The sequence below is a fragment of the Trichomycterus rosablanca genome, chromosome 3 (genome assembly GCF_030014385.1).
Source record: "Trichomycterus rosablanca isolate fTriRos1 chromosome 3, fTriRos1.hap1, whole genome shotgun sequence".
Classification (NCBI taxonomy): Eukaryota; Metazoa; Chordata; class Actinopteri; order Siluriformes; family Trichomycteridae; genus Trichomycterus; species Trichomycterus rosablanca.
In genome coordinates this window covers 46,593,539-46,613,783 of record NC_085990.1, presented here as the reverse complement: position 1 = coordinate 46,613,783, position 20,245 = coordinate 46,593,539, and the positions used below count along the sequence as shown (strand labels likewise).

Here is a 20,245-nt window from a genome sequence, read left to right as displayed (position 1 = left end):
AGTTTTGTCTCATATGCACACTTTAATGGTGTATTACCGCACCGCTATAATAAGCCAATCGCTGAACAAAGCGACAGTTCATTGTTAATTTGAAATTAAATTAATACATTTTGAAAAAACAAACTGAACACGTTGAGTTTAAGGGTTCAAATTTCTCAACAAAGAGTGCTGAGTTACAAAGATTTTGAGTTTAGGAGATGTTGAGTTACAAGGTACTGCTGTATACTGTAGATCTTTGTTGTTTATCTGCTGTAGAATTTTTGTGAGTCCTTTTTGGTAACCTGACAATGGATTCATGAGAATGCAAGCTCTCCTACTGCAAAAGTTACCCATACCCATTTCTGGTTATACACAATCAAGTCACATTATTATGACCACTTTGTGAGTTGGCTTGGTGGTTATATAAGGTGTGTGATAAACTGTCTGCACATACACTATATTGCCAAAAGTATTCACTCCCCCATCTAAATCATTAAATTCAGGTGTTCCAATTACTTCCATGGCCACAGGTGTATAAAACCAAGCACCTTGGCATGCAGACTGCTTCTACAAACATTAGTGAAAAAATGGGTCGCTCTCAGGAGCTCAGTGAATTCCAGCATGGTACCATGATAAGATGCCACCTGTGCAACAAGTCCAGTCGTGAAATTTCCTCGCTACTAAATATTTCACAGTCGACTGTCAGTGATATTATAACAAAGTAGAGGCAACTGGGAACGACAGCAACTCAACCACAAAGTGGTAGGCCACGTAAAATGACAGAGCGGGGTCAGCGGATACTGAGGCACATAGTGCGCAGAGGTCGCCAACTTTCTGCAGAGTCAATCGCTACAGACCTCCAAACTTCATGTGGCCTTCAGATTAGCTCAAGAACAGTGTGTAGAGAGCTTCATGGAATGGGTTTCCATGGCGGAGCAGCTGCATCCAAGCCTTACATCACCAAGCGCAATACAAAGCGTCGGATGCAGTGGTGTAAAGCACGCCGCCACTGAACTCTAGAGCAGTGGAGACGTGTTGTCAGGAGAACGGTACTTATCTGACTGCATTGTGCCAAGTGTAAATTTTGGTGGAGGGGGATTATGGTGTGGGGTTGTTTTTCAGGAGTTGGGCTCGGCCCATTAGTTCCAGTGAAAAGGAACTGAAAAGGATTTTGGACAATTTCATGCTACCAGCTTTGTGGGAACAGTTTGGGGATGGCCCCTTCCTGTTCCAACATGACTGCGTACCAGTGCACAAAGCAAGGTCCATAAAGACATGGGTGAACAAGTTTGGTGTGGAAGAACTTGACTGGTCTGCACAGAGGCCTGACCTCAACCCGATAGAACACCTTTGGGATGAATTAGAGTGGAGACTGCCAGGCCTTCTCGTCCAACATCAGTGTCTGACCTCACAAATGCGCTTCTGGAAGAATGGTCAAAAATTCCCATGAACACACTCCTAAACCTCGTTGGAAAGCCTTCCCAGAAGAGTTGAAGCTGTTATAAAGGGTGGGCCAACATTATATTAAACCCTATGGATTAAGAATGGGATGTCACTCAAGAAGGCAGACGAGCGAATACTTTTGGCAATATAGTGTATATCTCTAGTTGCTGTCATGGGTAAAAGTACCATGGGTAAAATTGTGTTCCCTAAGATGGATAGGATCTTCCAGTAAAATAATGTGACATGTCACACAGCTAAAAATGTCCAACATTGGTTGGAAGAGCATTACCAAGACTTCCACATACTACCCTGGCCCACAAATTCCCCAAACTTAAACCTAATTGAGCATCTGTGGGACCATCTGGATCATCATGTTCACTCAGGAGGACAGTGACATTGCTTCTCCAATGGACTTTTGAGTTTTCGGCCTACTGCAATTTCTGCTGGAGTTAGCTGGGTACCTTTGTGCCACGTATAACTGATAGCAAACCTAAACTCAGGGATCTATTTATCCCAGGCACGATGACTGTTCTTGACATATGAGGGTATCGTCATTTTTACGGTATGTTTGATCCTCTCAGTTAAATTGATCTGAGAGTGGTGCGCTGTAGTGAACTGTGGCCCTCTGTCTGACACTGAATATGCTGGTAATCTGCAAGTCTACAAGCTTTATCTGGATTTGAGAAGTTTATCCCATTTTTCATTGCCGATACTCTCAATCTCTGTCACACTGGAAGGTCGGACTTCAGTGAACCGCCCTCTTCAGGTCTCTCCACAGATGTTTGTTTGGTTTTAGGTCAGGGCTTTGGCTGCTACACTCAAGGAGATTCAAAAACTTCCACTTTAGTGTGGTCAGTGGTGATCTTATGTAGGTCCAGAGGTGGAAAGTAACGAATTACATTTACTCGCGTTACTGTAATTGAGTAGTTTTTTTGTGTACTTGTACTTTTTAAAGTAGATTTTACAACTAGTAATTTTACTTTTACTTAAGTATGTTTTGTATTAAGAATTGTAATTCGCTATTTTTTAAATAACATCCGTTACTGAGTAAAAAAATCGCTAAAAAAAGTTTCTGGGGAAACTGCTGCAGTGAATTCTGCAATGGAAAATAAACTGGTGCTAAAATAAAGGAGCTGTAATATAGGTATAGAGTAAGGAGGGAAGGGTGATTTTAAAAGTTTTACATATTTGGAGTATGTCAAAGAATGGCAAAGTTTTGTCTTACGAAGGTTTTCTTTGGGTCATTTAGTGAAAGTCACAACACCTGTAACCTTGACTTGTTTTGAGTTATGAGATTTGCAGTATGAATGTTGTTTGGTATTTGTTGGTGATGGAAAGAAAGCTGGTCTATAGAATCCACAATTAATGCCAACTTCAGTGGTTATACAGTTTGAAAAAGTTTTATGGGATGGTTTGTACTAAAATGACACATTAAATGTGTTAAATGTTGTATCAATATGTTTTTTTTCTATTATATTTTAATTAAAAACAACTATTGTGATATATCCACTGGTCCTGTTTGCATTACACAGGAGAGACATCCTCTCCTGTTAAAAAAGTAACGTTTACTCTGAGTACATTTTAAATGAGTTACCTTTAACTTTTTACTTGAGTAGATTTTTAGACTAGTAATTTTACTCGTACTTAAGTAAAAATTCATTAAAGTAATAGTACTTTTACTTGAGTACAATATTTTAGTACTCTTTCCACCTCTGTGTAGGTCCATTGTAAGTGATAATTGGTATGTTGTATGTACACGTGGTGTACAGTTTCCAGAACAAAAGCTAGACTACTGACAGTAATTGTATACCCACAAAGTTTATCTGTATGTTTGGCGTAGCTTATAAAATAATCAATTAATGAATGTACCAGATTGGTAAATATAATAGTGTTTGGTAAGTCTATATTTTATACATTCATATACATAATGGCATATCTATGTATCTGATAATATCTAAAACAAAAAAAGGGCTTTGTTAGAATGTTGATTGGAGTTTGAAAGTTGAAACCTCAGAAACAAAGGTGGTGTAAACACTCATACACAGGTCAGAGCTTTAAACATTAAATCACAATAACAATTAAACTAAAGAGCAAAAATGATTTGTTAAATTAGATTTTAAGTCATGACTTGTGGTGGCACGTGCCATCATGAGTAACAGCAGAACATAAAACTGCGCCCCAGCATGCGCTTGAGGTCAACATGTCTGCTTTTCTATTCATACAGCATGTGTTCTGCTTATGAATTAGTGGCTCTTGCTCAGCTGACAGCAGCATGCAAATGGCAGAGCTCCGAGGCATTTATTATCAAGGCAACTGGATGCGATGAAATCGATTTTAAAATTCAGCCTGAGCATCATTACACATGAAGCATCATCCCTTCCTCTGCAGTGACTAAGTGCAGTCATGCTCTTTCTGTCCTGAAAAAGCTGGATTTTTTTACTTTCTGTTCATGTGTAAAATGCTGTAAAAGCTAGATTATGGTCACTGTACCAACATGGAAAAGCAATAAATCAGGTCACAAAGACTTTCTGAAGAGCATGATTGTGCAGCAAATTCCAAAACAGTCAATATACAACATGTGGAATATGTGGAATTAAACAGTGTCAAATCATTATGTAAAAATATAAATGATTGTATATTATAAATATGGATAGACAGACATACATAGATAGAAAGTTAGATAGACAGACAGACACAAACAGACCAACAGACAGACAGATAGACAAAGACAGATACATAGACAGACAAACAAATAGACAGGTAGATAGACACATACAGAAAGGCAAATAGATAGATAGACTGACAGACAGACAGACATAGATATATAGTAGAAAGTTAGATAAATAGACAGACAGGCATAGACAGACCAACAGACAGGCGAATACAGAAAAATAGTCAGACAGACAAATAGACAGATAGATAGACACAGACTGATAGATAGATATAAAGTTAGATAAATAGACAGACAGACACATACAGACCAACAGACAGACAAAAACAGATAAATAGACAGACAGACATTCAGACAAACAGACAGATAGACACAGACAGATGGATATATAGATTATATGCCCTGCTGTGTTACAGACTAACAAAGGCAGCTAGATAGACAGACAGACAAACAGACAGAAAGACATAGAAAGACAGATTATATGCCCTGCTGTGTTACAGACAGAAAGACAGACAGATAGATAGACATAGACAGACACAGACAGATACATAAATAAACAGACAGATAGATTGACACAGACAGACAAATAGACAGATATAGGCAGACATACTCAGACAGACAAACAGACAGATTATATGCCCAGACATGCAGACAGACATACAGACAAATAGAAAGACAGACAGATAGATAGACATAGACATACAAATAAACAGAAATAGATAGATAGACAGACAGATATATAGATAGATAGACAGACAGGTTGTATATCATGCAGTGTTACAGACAGACAAGCAGACAGAGACAGACAGACAGAGGTAGATAGATAGGTAGGTAGATAGGTTAGGTAGGTGGGTAGTTAGGTAAGTAGGTAGGTAGGTAAGCAGGGAGGTAGGTAGAAAAATAGGTAGGTGGGTAGTTAGGTAGGTAGGTTAGATAGGTAGGTAGGTTAGGTAGGTGGATAAATAGGTAGGTAGTTAGGTTAGGTAGGTAGGTAGGTAGGTAGGTAGGTAGGTAGGTAGGTAGGTAGGTAGGTAGGTAGGTAGGTAGGTAGGTAGGTAGAAAAATTGGTAGGTGGGTAGTTAGGTAGGTAGGTTAGATAAGTAGGTAGGTTAGGTAGGTAGATAAATAGGTAGCTATATAGGTTAGGTAGGTAGAAAAATAGGTACAGTAGTGTTCAAAAAAATAGCAGTGACTTTAAAAAAGTGAATAAAGCAAAAATCATTATAATAACTTTTATTTCCATAAATGCAAACGCACTGAAAATACTACACTTTCAATTCTAAATCAAAACATTAACTAAATGTAGCCAGTTTGTGTTAATCCTTTACAGAAAGTTAAGAAAAATGAATATTAGGCTGTTCAAAATAATAGCAGTGCCAGCATTTTTCTTTAAAAACTCAAAAAATGTATCCATAACATGAAAAAATGTTTGAGGTTTCACTTTACTTTAAATTACTGAACTAATATTCAGTGGCATAACAATTGTTTCCGAGATCTGTGTTGCATGGAGTCGACCAACTTCTGGCACCTCTGAACAGGTATTCCAGTCCAGGATGATTACACTACATTCCACAGTTCTTCTGCAATTTTGGGTTTTGCCTCAAAAAAACGCATTTCAGATTTCAGCCCACAAGTTCTCTGTGGGATTGAAGTCAGGAGATTGGGCTGACCACTCTATTACCTCAATCTTGTTTGTCTGTAACCAAGATGTTTTGGGTCATTGTCATGTTGAAACACCCATTTTAAGGACATTTTTTCTTCGACATAGGGCAACATGATCTCCTCAAGTATTCTGATATATTTAAATTGATCCATGATCCCTCGTATGTGATAAATAGGTGTAACACCATGGTATGAGAAACATCCCATATCATCATTTTGTACCACCATGCTTTACTGTCTTCACAGTGTACTGTGGCTTGAATTCAGTGTTCGAGGGTCGTCTGACATACTGTCTACGGCCACTAGACCCAAAAAGAACAATTTTGCTTTCACCAGTCCACAAATGTTGAGCCATTTCTCTTTGGACCAATTAATGTGTTCCTTGGCAAATTTGAACCCATTCAGGACACGTCTTTATCTTAACAACGGGACTTTGCAGGAGTTCTTGCTGGTAAATTGGCTTCACTTAATCATCTTCTGTACTTACTGGTAACTTCAGATGTTCCTTGATCTTTCTGGTGGTGATCATTGACTGAGCCTTTGCCATTCTGGCTATTCTCTGATCCATTCGAACAGTAGTTCCACGCTTCCTTCTGCGTCTTTCAGGTTTTGGTTGTCACTTTAAGGCATTTTAGCTGAGCAGCCTATCATTTGCTGCACTTCTCTGTATGTTTTTTCCCTCTACAATCAACTTTTTAATCAAAGTACGCTGTTCATCAGAACAATGTCTGGAACAACCCATTTTACCCTGTATTTCAAAAGGAAATGTGCTATGACCAACCTGTGCAACATTTGCCACCCTCCTACCTTAAATAAGGGCCAAAATTGACACCCGTTCTTCTGCAGAATGAATGACTTCACCAATTGAACTCCTCACTGCTATTATTTTGAACAACCCCCTTTCAATCAATGCTTCAATTACTCAGAATGAGTGGGATGCATGTCCTAATTGTTGGCTTTGTTTTGTTTTCATTACTCTACTACACTGTCAAGTGAATTTTTTGCTATGTAGAAATATCACTTCTACTAAAAACAGTGATTTATCAAGTTAATGGTGTTGGACTGCTATTTTTTTGAACACTGCTGTAGGTATATAGGTTTGGTAGGTAGGTAGTTGGGTTGGGTAGGTAGATAAATAGGTAGGTATATAGGTTAGGTATGTAGATAGGTTAGGTAGATAGATAGGTTAGGTAGGTAGGTAGATAGATTAGGTAGGTAGATAGATAAATAGATTAGGTAGATAGATAGGTTAGGTAAGTAGGTTAGGTAGGTAGGTAGGTAGGTAGATAGATTAGGTAGGTAGATAGATAGGTTAGGTAAGTAGGTTAGGTAGGTAGGTAGCTATATAGGTTAGGTAGGTAGAAAAATAGTTAGGTATATAGGTTTGGTAGGTAGGTAGTTAGGTTAGGTAGCTAGATAAATATGTAGGTATATATGTTAGGTAGGTAGATAGATAGATTAGGTAGATAGATAGGTTAGGTAGGAGGTAGGTAGGTAGATAGATTAGGTAGGTAGATAGATAGGTTAGGTAGGAGGTAGGTAGGTAGATAGATTAGGTAGGTAGATAGATAGGTTAGGTAGGTAGATATATATATTAGGTAGGTAGATAGATAGGTAGCTATATAGGTTAGGTAGGTAGAAAAATAGGTAGGTATATAGGTTTGGTAGGTAGGTAGTTAGGTAGGTAGATAAATAGGTAGGTATATAGGTTAGGTAGGTAGATAGATAGGCTAGGTAGATAGATAGGTTAGGTAGGTAGGTTAGGTTGGAGGTAGGTAGATAGGTTAGGTAGGTAGATAGGTTAGGTAGGAGGTAGGTAGGTAGATAGATTAGGTAGGTAGATAGATAGGTTAGGTAGGTAGATAGATATATTAGGTAGGTAGATAGATAGGTAGCTATATAGGTTAGGTAGGTAGAAAAATAGGTAGGTATATAGGTTTGGTAGGTAGGTAGTTAGGTAGGTAGTTAAATAGGTAGGTATATAGGTTAGGTAGGTAGATAGATAGATTAGGTAGGTAGATAGATAGGTTAGGTAGATAGATAGGTTAGGTAGGTAGGTTAGGTAGGAGGTAGGTAGATAGGTTAGGTAGGTAGATAGGTTAGGTAGATATAGGTTAGGGATGTAGGTAGGTATTTAGGCATGCCCTGCTGTGTTCTTTCTCCACATTGAGATATTGTAGTGAAACACTCTCACTAAAATCAGCTGTAATGTGGTAGAGAACGTCGTTATATTTATTTTCACTGAAGCGTTCAGTTTATATCAGGGATTTTCACAAGTAAAATAATGAGCTTTGTGAGGGAAATATAACATGGCTGTAAAGATTGAGAGCCCAGCCCATAAACTGTGTAATACTAATGGTGCAGTTTATAACAATGAGGCAGTGTTGAGACATGAGAATGGAGGTTTGTAATCTTTATTATAATATTTATCTTTGGTGGAAAATAAATAGGAAATGTTTGTGAACTATCCCAATTTATTATACAGTAGTTCTGTAATGAGAAGTCAAACAGTAGTTTGATTGCTTTACATATTACAGATCATTTATCCTATAATGCATTGACACAAAAAAAGTCATTATGTCTTTTTTAGTCAGGGTACCACCTACTAATCATCTTGAGTTTTCTCCTGGTCAGGGTCACAGTGGGTCCTGTAGCACCTGGTAATTCAGGGCACAAGTCAGAAATGCACCTAAGATAAGTTGCCAATCCATCACAGTGCACCACTCAGTCGCCAGTTTAGTCACTCAATAACACTTAAGAGCAAATCCACCTTTTGCACAATTTTAGGGGATAAAAGGAAACCAGAATACCTGGAGAAAACTCACAAAGATACCAAAATCCTCACAGATATTTTCTAGAGGTGAGATTTTTCCCACAACCCTGCATCCACACTGTTTACTTAGTGGTTAGTGGGGTTAGTTTTAAGCTATATTTACACCCTTTGTCGGATGTAATCACAGTTAATACAGTGGGATTTACAATCCTTTGTGGTTTGAACATCGGTTAAACATCAGAAGCGTAAATAAACATTGTAAATCTGCCAAAAATAACTCAAAACATTTAAACCTTGCAATAGACAGACAGATAAGCAGACAGACAGACACAGACAGACAAATTATTATATGCCCTGCTGTTACAGACAACAGACAGATAGAGAAATAGATAGACAGACAAACAGATTATTATATGCCCATGCTGTGTTACAAACAGACAGACAGATAGACAGACAGACAGACATAATATATGAACTATTAAACTTTTAAACCTTAAACATGTTTTTTTTAGTAAAGGCTGACAGACAGATAGACAGACAGATAGATTATTATATGCCTTGCTTTGTTACAGACAGATAGACAAAGAGACAGACAGATAGACTATTATATGCCTTGTTTTGTTACAGACAGATAGACAGACAGACAGAATATATGAACTATTAAACTTTTAAACCTTAAACATGTTTTTTTTCAGTAAAGGCTGACAGACAGATAGACAGACAGATAGATTATTATATGCCTTGCTTTGTTACAGACAGATAGACAGATAGACAGACAGATAGATTATTATATGCCTTGCTTTGTTACAGACAGATAGACAGATAGACAGACAGATATATTATTATATGCCTTGTTTTGTTACAGACAGATAGACAGAGAGACAGACAGAAAGATTATTATATGCCCTGCTTTGTTACAGACAGATAGACAGAGAGATACATAGACAGACAGAAAGATTATATGCCCTGCTGTGTGACAGACAGACAGGCAGATTATATGACCTGCTGTGTTACAAACAGACAGACACATTATTATATGCCCTGCTGTGTTACAGACAGACAGATTATTATATGCCCTGCTGTGTTACAGACAGACACATTATTATATGCCCTGCTGTGTTACAGACAGACAGATTATTATATGCCCTGCTGTGTTACAGACAGACAGATTATTATATGCCCTGCTGTGTTACAGACAGACAGATTATTATATGCCCTGCTGTGTTACAGACAGACAGATTATTATATGCCCTGCTGTGTTACAGACAGAGAGACAGACAGAAATATAAATAGACATTAGATAGATGACATGCCCTGCTGTGTTACAGACAGACAGACAGAATATTATATGTCTTGCTGTGTTACAGACAGAGAGACAGACAGAGAGATAAATAGACAGACAGGCAGAGATAGATACATAGACAGATAGATAGATGACATGCCCTGCTGTGTTACAGACAGACTGACATACAGATATATTATTATGTGCCCTGCTGTGTTACAGACAGACAGGCAGTCAGACAAACAGACAAGATATAAACTATTAAACTTTTAAACATGCTTTTTAGTAAAACAGTCACATTAATTCATGGGTGTTAAGAGCTACCCTGAGGTATCACATTTGTGCAGAACACAGTGTGGGTGCAGCACAACAGGGATCCTGGTTTGAATCTCACTTCTGCTTATTGTCAGTAAAGAATTTGGTTTATTTTTTCCAGTATAAATGTTGGTTTCCTTTGTGTACTCTGGGTACCTCACATCTTCCAAAAACATGCAGAAATTGTATTGGCTACTTATTTAATGCAAGTGAGCTGGCTCATACCAGACCCACAAGTATCCTGACCAGTGTAAAGCAGTTATTGATGATAATTGACTAATTGATTAATTCTTGATGCAGGAACAAAGGCTTAGTTTGATTTTCTGAACTCTTTTTCTTGTCAACTGTTAAGATGGTACTTATTGAGAATAATGAATAATACATAATGAACACTGGCATTACTCAATATGAGCTTGGTAAAAATTATGCCTTTATAGACTTTGCATTGTTCACAAAGACAGTCTCACTAATACAAGAAATTTTGCCTTCGTAGTAGTTTGGCTACAAAGTTAAAAGCATATGTTATCTTATACAAATTATTTTCTACACATGCTAGCAGTTGTGTGGAATCTAAACTCAGTAATTGAAAGGGGTGTCCATATACAACAGTGGAGATATTTAAAGACACATAAAGCACTAAACTATTACTTAAACCCACTAATATCAAACTGACAAAATCATGTCACACAGCACTGAATCTGACAATGTAACAGTATTTTCCTTGCTTTAACCCTCCATTAGAGCATTCAGACATGATCACTTTCTTCACATTAGTAGTACAATTCGAGGAATGAGAAAAACTCACCTCACCACTGCTTTTCATTTGATATTTTGTCTTTGTGCAGGAGGAGCCGTATGTCATGCTTAAAAAGTCTGACAGGGCACTTGTCGGAAATGAACGTTTCGAAGGCTTTTGCATTGACCTGCTGAAGGAACTGGCTGGCATTCTGGGCTTCTCCTTCGAGATCCGTTTGGTTCCAGACGGGAAATATGGCTTCCAGGATGACAAGGGCCAGTGGAATGGAATTATTCGGGAGCTCATTGAGCATGTGAGTATAAGTTGGATATTACAGCATCAGCTTTTTTTATTTTATTAAAACTCTGGGCCACTTTTAACTGTCCAGGTCTCTAACTGGCACATCCACTGTTGTCTGGCCAGGGTGCCTGTAGTTTGATGGATTATTTGCAAAGGGGTATAGAATGTCTCTCCACATACTGCTCTTGTGATATGGCTCAGTGTGAGACTCTTGTCACTGGCAGGTGAAAAGATGTGGCCAGGTACTCTGTGTTTGGAATGAAGGTGGTAAAAGTGGCAAGATTGCAGTAGAGGAATTGGCAATAGTAAGATTGGAAAAAAGCATTAGATAAATATAGTAAATATAGTGGCTGATCCCTAAATTCCAACATGTATCAGTGCATGTCTCATGTCATTATAGCATGTATTGTAAATGGAGTTTATATTACTACAGTGTATATTATGGCCCTATGCGCAGTCTATCCGAAAGGTACTGTCACTATGGACCCAACATGACCCTGATAAAGATAAACAGCTAATAAAAATAAATTAATTAATAAATGCAGTGCAATAAATTACAATACAATACTGGATGAATTAAGTGTAACATGGTCTGGGGTATATTTGGCTATGAATGGCACCAAAATCAATGGTGGCCATGCTGACAGTGTCTCTCTAACTTACCCAAACAGTGGAGGAATTTAACTTACACCAGATGCAAACACCTTCCAAGTAAATATTCCAGAAATAGATCTACTAATTTATTTTTTATATTTAGTACAGTAGATGTTGATTTGGGACACAGCTGCTTCGAATTCCATCTTATCCTTGAACTCTGCATTGAGGATGCATAGAATGGCTTGTACAATTTATACTAATTTATACTCCCTAATAAATCTTTCCACCCTCCAACAGATCATGCAGTCTGGAATCTAATTAAAGTACAAATTTAGCCTTGTGGGAAATATTATTTTGACCCCAAAGTAACAAAGTGAAAAAAAAAATGTTGAAATGACTGACCTTCATAAATATGATTTCCGTATCAGTATTTCTAACTGTACCACTCTTGCCATCAGCAGGAACTCCAGGGATGTAGGGCAAGCCGTGGCCTAGTGGTTAAGGTACAGGACTAATAATCCAAAGGTTGCTGGTTCAAGCCCCACCACAATTGCTCAGATTGTATAATGTAACTGTAATGTAAGTCGCTTTGGATAAAGGCGTCTGCTAAATGCCGTAAATGTAAACGTAAACGTAAACGTAAACGTAAATGTAGAGTTTTAACAACCTGTTATGGTCACCAACGTGGAACTGGCTCCGTTCCGGTTCGCTAACTTGATTTTGAACTGGTTCATCGTGTTACCACCAAAAAAAAAGGGTTCCAAACAGTAAACGTGCATTCGCAGCTGGCACCACAGAATACTTGATTTTTCAGTATGAACCGTGATGTTATCTGTGGGCGTGTCAAAGTGTAGAGGTTTAGGTGCTTTCACATGAGAAGCTGCAAAACTGCTGTGCTGTTGTTTCCTATAGAGCTTGACACTGCACTTCCATCTTTTAAAGTTTACCTGATTTAATTTTAAGCCAGTTTGCCGCTGATGTTTTCAAAGCGCCTCCAATGAGATGAACTGTTTGATATGACGTGAGGTGACTCGCTTAATGTGAAAAATAAAGCTTAACGTGGCTTGTTGTACTAAAACAACAACAGATTAATTTCAGAAGTACAGATCACTTAAGAAAGACGTTTAGTGTTCCTATGTCGTGCTTTTAGTACAGTAAGCCACGTTACTCTTTTTTTACATTAAGCTTTTTTGACTCTCTTGGGAAGCTGATTCTCAGCACCCCGAGCTACATAACCACCACACGTGAAGTAAATACAGCTAAACATAGATATATGTGGACACTTTTAGAGTGGATTTAATGGTTATTTTTAACCATTTTTTAAATATTTTTAAACCAAGAAAGCAACAATGGAGACAAACACGAGGAACAGAGTCGCCTTCTACGTCTTCTTATCACCAAGAGTTGATCGATGCTCACAAATGCTCACAGTTAATCTACACGCTCCGCCATCACATTACTACTTTTTACTTTCGTTGCGCAATGCCCACCGTTGGTGACGCATACTTACGGTTCTCTAAACAACACCAAGGTTTGAAGAAACCTGAACAGAACCAGTTCAAGAACCAGAGTTATTTTGGTGGAAAAGCTCTATAAGTGGATGTGATTTATCTGACTATATCATTTACTTTAATCAAATTCCTGCTAGCAATGAAATGAGTTACAAGGGTAAGAAAACACTAATAGACAGAATTGATACTCTTTGTCAGTATAGCAAAACAAACTTCTACAACAAGCTCTGCTCAGACCTTCTACAACAAGCTCTGCTCAGACTGGCGAGTCCCACTATTATCCAGAAACGCTTCCTGCCTTTTCTACTTGTTTATATCATCCAGGAGACAGCAGCAGCACTGCTGTGCTGGCATTGGCAAATTGGCTTTCTTTTCACTTTACCTTGCCCTCACCTTCCTAGATGAGCAGAGCAAAGTTATCATACTTGGCATAAGTAAACACGGCATAAGTGAACAAAGTCAGAGTCAATGGGCAGGAAGGGCTGAGAGAGGTGAACTACTGCTGCAGTACTTAATCTTCCCCTCGTGGTTCAGCCAGATCTGCTCTGATAACAGTCACCTTCAGGGCGACAAAGGGATTATTGCAGGTTCAGGTGTGGGTCTGTGTCCACGGTGGGGTTTAAATTAGTCTTCAGCATACATATATATATAGAAACAGAGGCATCATCTCATTAAATGTGAAGACACAGTATGGACAGATGGTGATGATAAAAAAATTACTATAATTATCACTGGGGTCTTGACAACAGATTGCTTATGATTTTTAAGGGGTTTTCATGGGTGGAATGAGTAAAAATCGAAATATAAATAATACATACATTAAAATATAAATCAATCAATCAATATAAATTGATAAATCAAATTTATCAATAATAAATAAATTTTAATTTCTATGAAACATGACAGCAGTTCGTGTTTTTTTAAAATTATTTTTCTATGCAAACAGGATATTTACATATATAATAATAAATTATTATATGTATAATAAATATAAATTATAAAAAATATACATTTAAATCTCTATGAAACATGACAGCAGTTAGTGTTTTTTTATTATTTTTCTATGCAAACAAGATATTTACATATATAATAATAAATTATTATATGTATAATAAATATAAATTATATAAATTATAAAAAATATACATTTAAATCTCTATGAAACATGACAGCAGTTAGTGTTTTTTTATTATTTTTCTATGCAAACAAGATATTTACATATATAATAATAAATTATTATATGTATAATACATATAAATTATATAAATTCTAAAAAAATATTAAAAGATTTAAAATGAATAAAAAAAGAATTAAAAGAATTATAATGAATAAATAATAATACTAAATTTTAATGTACATGTATATAATAAAATATAATAAAATAATATAATACAATATAATAATAATAATAATAATAATTATAATAAATAACAATAAAAAATCATCACAAAATAAAATAAAAAAATCGTCTCAAAGCAGCTTTACAGAATCTAGGACAGACAGACCAAAACCCCTGTTGAGCAAGCCTAGGGTGACAAGGGCAAGAAAAAACTGTGTTAAAACTACAGGAAGAAATTTTTACCTCCATCCTCCTTGAGTGGGTCTCAATATTTCCTGGAACCTTTATATGGAATGGAATGCAATAGAATGTATTTATTTGTCATATATACATATACTTGTGTACAGTACAACAAGCCTTGTCAAGGGCCCAACAGTAGCTGCAACTCTTAACCTTTCAAATAATAGCCCAAATCTCTTCCCACTAGGCTACCACTGTCCCCTATAGTCCTAATATGCAGATCAGCTATTGTTACTGCTGAAGATTCCCAGTAACATTACTTACAAATAACCAGGGCACCTCTTCTTCTACCTCCTGATTCAGTCTAGCGCTTGCATTTGTGACCAGAATCAGTCTGGTGGTGAATCCCACTCTTTTTTTTCTCTCACCACCACATTATAGAACAGTCTGGTGATGAGTCCCACACTGCTATCCTCATGACCATCTTACATTTCCTCATTGTCTTTTATGTATATTACGTTTTATTGACACTAATATTTGGTAAATATTCATCAGCTTTTCTATTCTCATTAAATTGTTTTATTCTCATAATTCCTGTGAGGGATCCGGCTGAGATTATTGACTCTAATCAGATTGGTTGTGTTTTATTGGAGCTCTATTTTGTGCCTGAGTGGTTTTCTTGCTCCTGTCTACATAGATAAACTGATACAGAATCAGCAGCAGTGATGAGAAACAGGCACAGAGGGCTGAACTTAAACAGTCGCAGAAAACTAGAGATTCCATACCAGATTTCTGATTTTATTCAAAATTAAGTTTTTTTTTTTATCTGAATAAAACAAATGAACTTTGTGAGTTATACCAAAACATGAAATTGCTGCTATTAAGGGACCAGCATAAAGCCAAAGTACTAAAATAGCAAAAGAAACTAACAGACAAAATAGAGAACAACACCACCATGAAGTGAGGCTGTTATTTTCTTTGTCAGTATTGAAAGTGCCATGTATTTTACAAGCTTTACTTTGTGTCTGATTGCTTTTCTCTCTGCTGTCTACATGGCTAAGCTGATACAAAATCAGTGGAGCCGATTTCCAAATGAAGAAATGGACTCGGCGAGCCGACCTCAAATTGCCTCGAGGCTCGGCTAGATAGACTTTTCTGAGTTCAATCAAGTAGATCAGACCTCTGAAGAACAATGAGTCGTGTCAGTGATTTTTGCTGATTTTACTTGAATGTAAGTTAGACACTTAAAAGATGCTTTACATAAGAAGTGTAAGAATCAGTTTAAAACAGAATAAATGGATTTGGAGGGCGGCATGGTGGCTGAGTGGGTAGCACTATCGCCTCACGGTTAGAAGGTCCTGGGTTCACTTGGCAGGTGGAGCTGTCCGGCCTTTTTATGTGTGGAGTTTGTATGTTTTTCTCGTGTCCATGTGGGTTTACTCTGGATTCTCTGGTTTCCTCCAACAGTCCAAAAACATGCAGTCAGGTTAACTGGAGATACTAAAGCCCCCCTAGGTAGGAGTGTGTGTTCGTCCTTAGATAGACTGGCAACCTGTCCAGGGTGTTTTCAGCCTCTCACCTAGTGAATTGGACCCAATGCAACCCTGAGTAGGATTAAGCAGTAGTAAAACAGATAATAAATGAATGAATTTATGAATTTATTGGGTTACCGACAGATTGAAAATGATCTAGTATAGAACAATATAAGGAAATGGTATAGAACTTATAGGGAAATACACCGATCAGCCATAACATTAAAACCACCTCCTTGTTTCTACACTTACTGTCCATTTTATCAGCTCCACTTGCCATAGAGGAGCACTTTGTAGTTCTACAATTACTGACTGTAGTCCATCTGTTTCTCTTCATGCTTTGTTAGCCCCCTTTCATGCTGTTCTTCAATGGTCAGGACCCCACCGAGCAGGTATTATTGAGGTGGTGGATCATTCTCAGCACTGCAGTGTCACTGACATGGTGGTGGTGTGTTAGTTTTTAAATACTGTGTCAACTCACTGTCCACTCTATTAGACACTCCTACCTAGTTGGTCCACCTTGTAGATGTAAAGTCAGAGACGATCGCTCATCTATTGCTGCTGTTTGAGTTGGTCATCTTCTAGACCTTCATCAGTGGTCACAGGGCACTGCCCACAGGGCGCTGTTGGCTGGTTATTTTTGGTTGGTGGACAATTCTCAGTCCAGCAGTGACAGTGAGGTGTTTGAAAACTCCATCAGTGCTGCTGTGTCTTATCCACTCATACCAGCACAACACACACTAACACACCACCACCATATCAGTGTCACTGCAGTGCTGAGAATGATCCACCACCTAAATAATACCTGCTCTGTATTGGTCCTGGGAGAGTCCTGACCATTGAAGAACAGCATGAAAGGGGGCTAACAAAGTAACAGATGGACTACAGTCAGTAATTGTAGAACAACAAAGTGCTTCTATATGGTAAGTGGAGCTAATAAAATGTGTGAATGTAGAAACAAAGAGGTGGTTTTAATGTAATGGCTGATCAGTGTATTTTTATGACTTTTTAAACCATTAGCCTATAAATCTGAACATGTGTTTTATAAATGCCATTTTTATATAACTTTAGCTATTTCGTTTACTAAACATCTGCTCCTACACAAGGCAAACAGTCATGTCTGAGCTTATTGTACTTGATAATAAAGTGACATTAAGCTTCTGTACCTAAATTCAATCTGACAGCCCACAAGCTCACATAAATCATAGTTTCATTAGTGAATTACAAAGCACTCTGAGCTCAGCACATTTATTTACACGTCACACTGGTCCAGGTTCATTAATGTATGTCAGACTTCTTATTCAGCTCTGTAGGTCACAATAGCCTGGCAAACAGGGACCCAGATTAAGGGTGATGGAAAAATGTCACACAGAAGTGAGGGCATTTTGCAAAGATCGCACCAAAAGCACAATATGTAATGGTAAAGGGGGTTAAAATAAATAAATAAATAAATGAATAGACCATGAAATAACCATGACAAAAAAAGATTAACATTAAACATAAATATTATTGTTATTATTATTATTATTACTATTGTTAATATTGTTATTGTTATTATTATTACTGTTATTATTATTGTTATTATTATTGTTGTTGTTGCTATTATTGTTATTATTATTGTTATTATTATTGTTATTATTATTATTATTATTATTATTAGTATTATTGTATCCTTATTATAATAATAATTATTATTTTTATTATTATTATTACTATAATAATAATAATTATTATTATTATTATTATTATTGTTAGCATTGTTATTATTATTATTATAATTACTATTATTATTATTGTTAGCATTATTATTATTATTGTTATTAATATTTTTATTGTTATTGTTGTTATTAATATTATTATTATTATTGTTATTACTATTATTATTAATATTTGTATTGTTATTGTTATTATTAATATTATTATTACTATTATTATTGTTAGCATTATTATTATTATTATTTTTTTTTACTATTATTATTATTATTGTTATTATAATAATTATTAGTATTATTATATATATATTTTTTTTTTTATAAGGCCAAAGAGTTTTCTAAATTAAAAACATTTTTAACTAAACTCTAACATAATGTGAAAGGGCATTTGTGGCATGTACCATATGCCCCTCGGTGTTGTTCTAGTACATGATCACAAAGGCCAGTACAAAGCCGTAGGGCACAGTGTGAAAGGTGCTAAGTGATGCAGCAGCCCTTTTTAAATTTTGATGCCGTTACAATAGATTATCTCATTAATGATGCCACCCTAGCAGTATTAATGGCTGGCTTAGCACATCATTTGTTTCGGTCACGGTAATTAATCTTTGCAGTAGAAGGTTACACTCCAGCACAATCTCTCCGGCTCAGGTTTTAGAGAGGGCTGGATCCTCCTTCGGATTTTCCTTTAGTAAAAAGTCACTGTATTTACAGTGTATTAATAGACTCAATGTGGATTTGAATTAGTATCGTACGACAATAGGACAGTGTGTTTCTAGGAATTATTAATGATAATATTGATATTTCTATCAGTGTACAGAAGATTTTGTGATTGTTCATTTAGTGAATATAATAAAATCCTCCTTGTGATTATCAGTTGGACAGTAATGGAGGAGATTATACTGGTTTGGCTGTTCATGGAACAGAAATCAGGATAGTTAATTAAACTGACTCATTTATCATCTGTTTTCATATACTGCTTCATCCTGGTCGTTGGAGTTGCAGTGGGTCCTGTGTTACCTGTAAAAACTGTGCACAAGGCTAAAACACACCCTGGACAAGGCACCACTTTGTCACAGGGCAGCACACATTTATTTTCCCCACACCTATTCAGTGCAGCTTATCTATCGTTGGATTTTGCATTTGCTGCACCAATGTGCTGCTTATAAATTGTAGCATTTAACAAATAACATAAATAAATAAAAAAAAGTTAAATATAGAAAAATAAAGTAGAAAGTTGATGGGAGTTCCTTTTCCATGCTATTATGAGCATTTTAGTTTATACTTAAATTTTAGTGAGAAGTAAAAGTTTTGCCGCATCTCATGTGCCCTAACTGAACTCGCTAAGAAAGTATTCCAAGATCTCCACGATTAAGGTGGGTCTTGGAAAACTTTTACCTTGTCTTTGAAAGCTCTCTACAATCTGCCTCTGACTGCTGCAGACGGCATTTTTTAACACGGTGCTTAATGCCGCCGACCAGTGACTGGACCAGATACGAGTTACGTCATGCACGCAGCAAGTAGTGCTGAGGGAAATCATATGAATGGTAATATGAATGGAAACGTTGTAGAAATTAAAAAGGATCATTTATAAACATAGTTTTAAAAACACTACATCGACTAAAAATGCGTCGACGTCATCGACTAGGTCGACCAATCGCGGCAGCCCTATTACTATTATTATTTATTATTATTATTTTTATTTTTATCATTTATTTATTTAATTTATTTATTTTGCCAAGATGAAAATAACACTGCAGCTATCTGACCCTCATTCTCAAACAAATCTACATCATAGCGCAGTATCAATGCAGATAGACTTCTATACATGATGTTTTAACTTGCACTTCTGGACAATATGCATTTATTTGTTCCACTCACACTATCGTATTTATCAATGTCCAGTTTTTATTCTGTATTCACCTTTAAGTGATTTTTTAAAAATATGTAATCGTCATACCAGTTCTCAATGTTACCATTCATCACACGGAGGTTTTTCAGCTACACTCAAACAGTAAACATCATGCAAATGATCTATATATCTTATAACACACACATTATTGACACCCAAATTTGTTGCTGCCCTCCCAAAATAACACTCTTGTATTAGGGTTCAAGGCCTTGACAACTACTCCATGCACTGCATTCTCCGTCTGCCAACCTCCAAAAAAAAAAAAAAAAAAAAAAAAAAAAAAAAAAAAAAAAAATCCTTAATC

General features: G+C 36.5%; 1 protein-coding gene across 1 annotated transcript in view; it reads left to right on the top strand.

Moving 5' to 3' along the window:
• The window catches only part of grik3 (glutamate ionotropic receptor kainate type subunit 3), a 128,669-nt gene that overhangs the window by 68,512 nt on the left and 39,912 nt on the right, over positions 1-20,245 (top strand). The window contains exon 11 of the mRNA XM_062992314.1: positions 10,971-11,174. Within this exon, the coding sequence (XP_062848384.1) occupies positions 10,971-11,174 (204 nt within the window). The remainder of the gene's footprint in view (positions 1-10,970; positions 11,175-20,245) is intronic.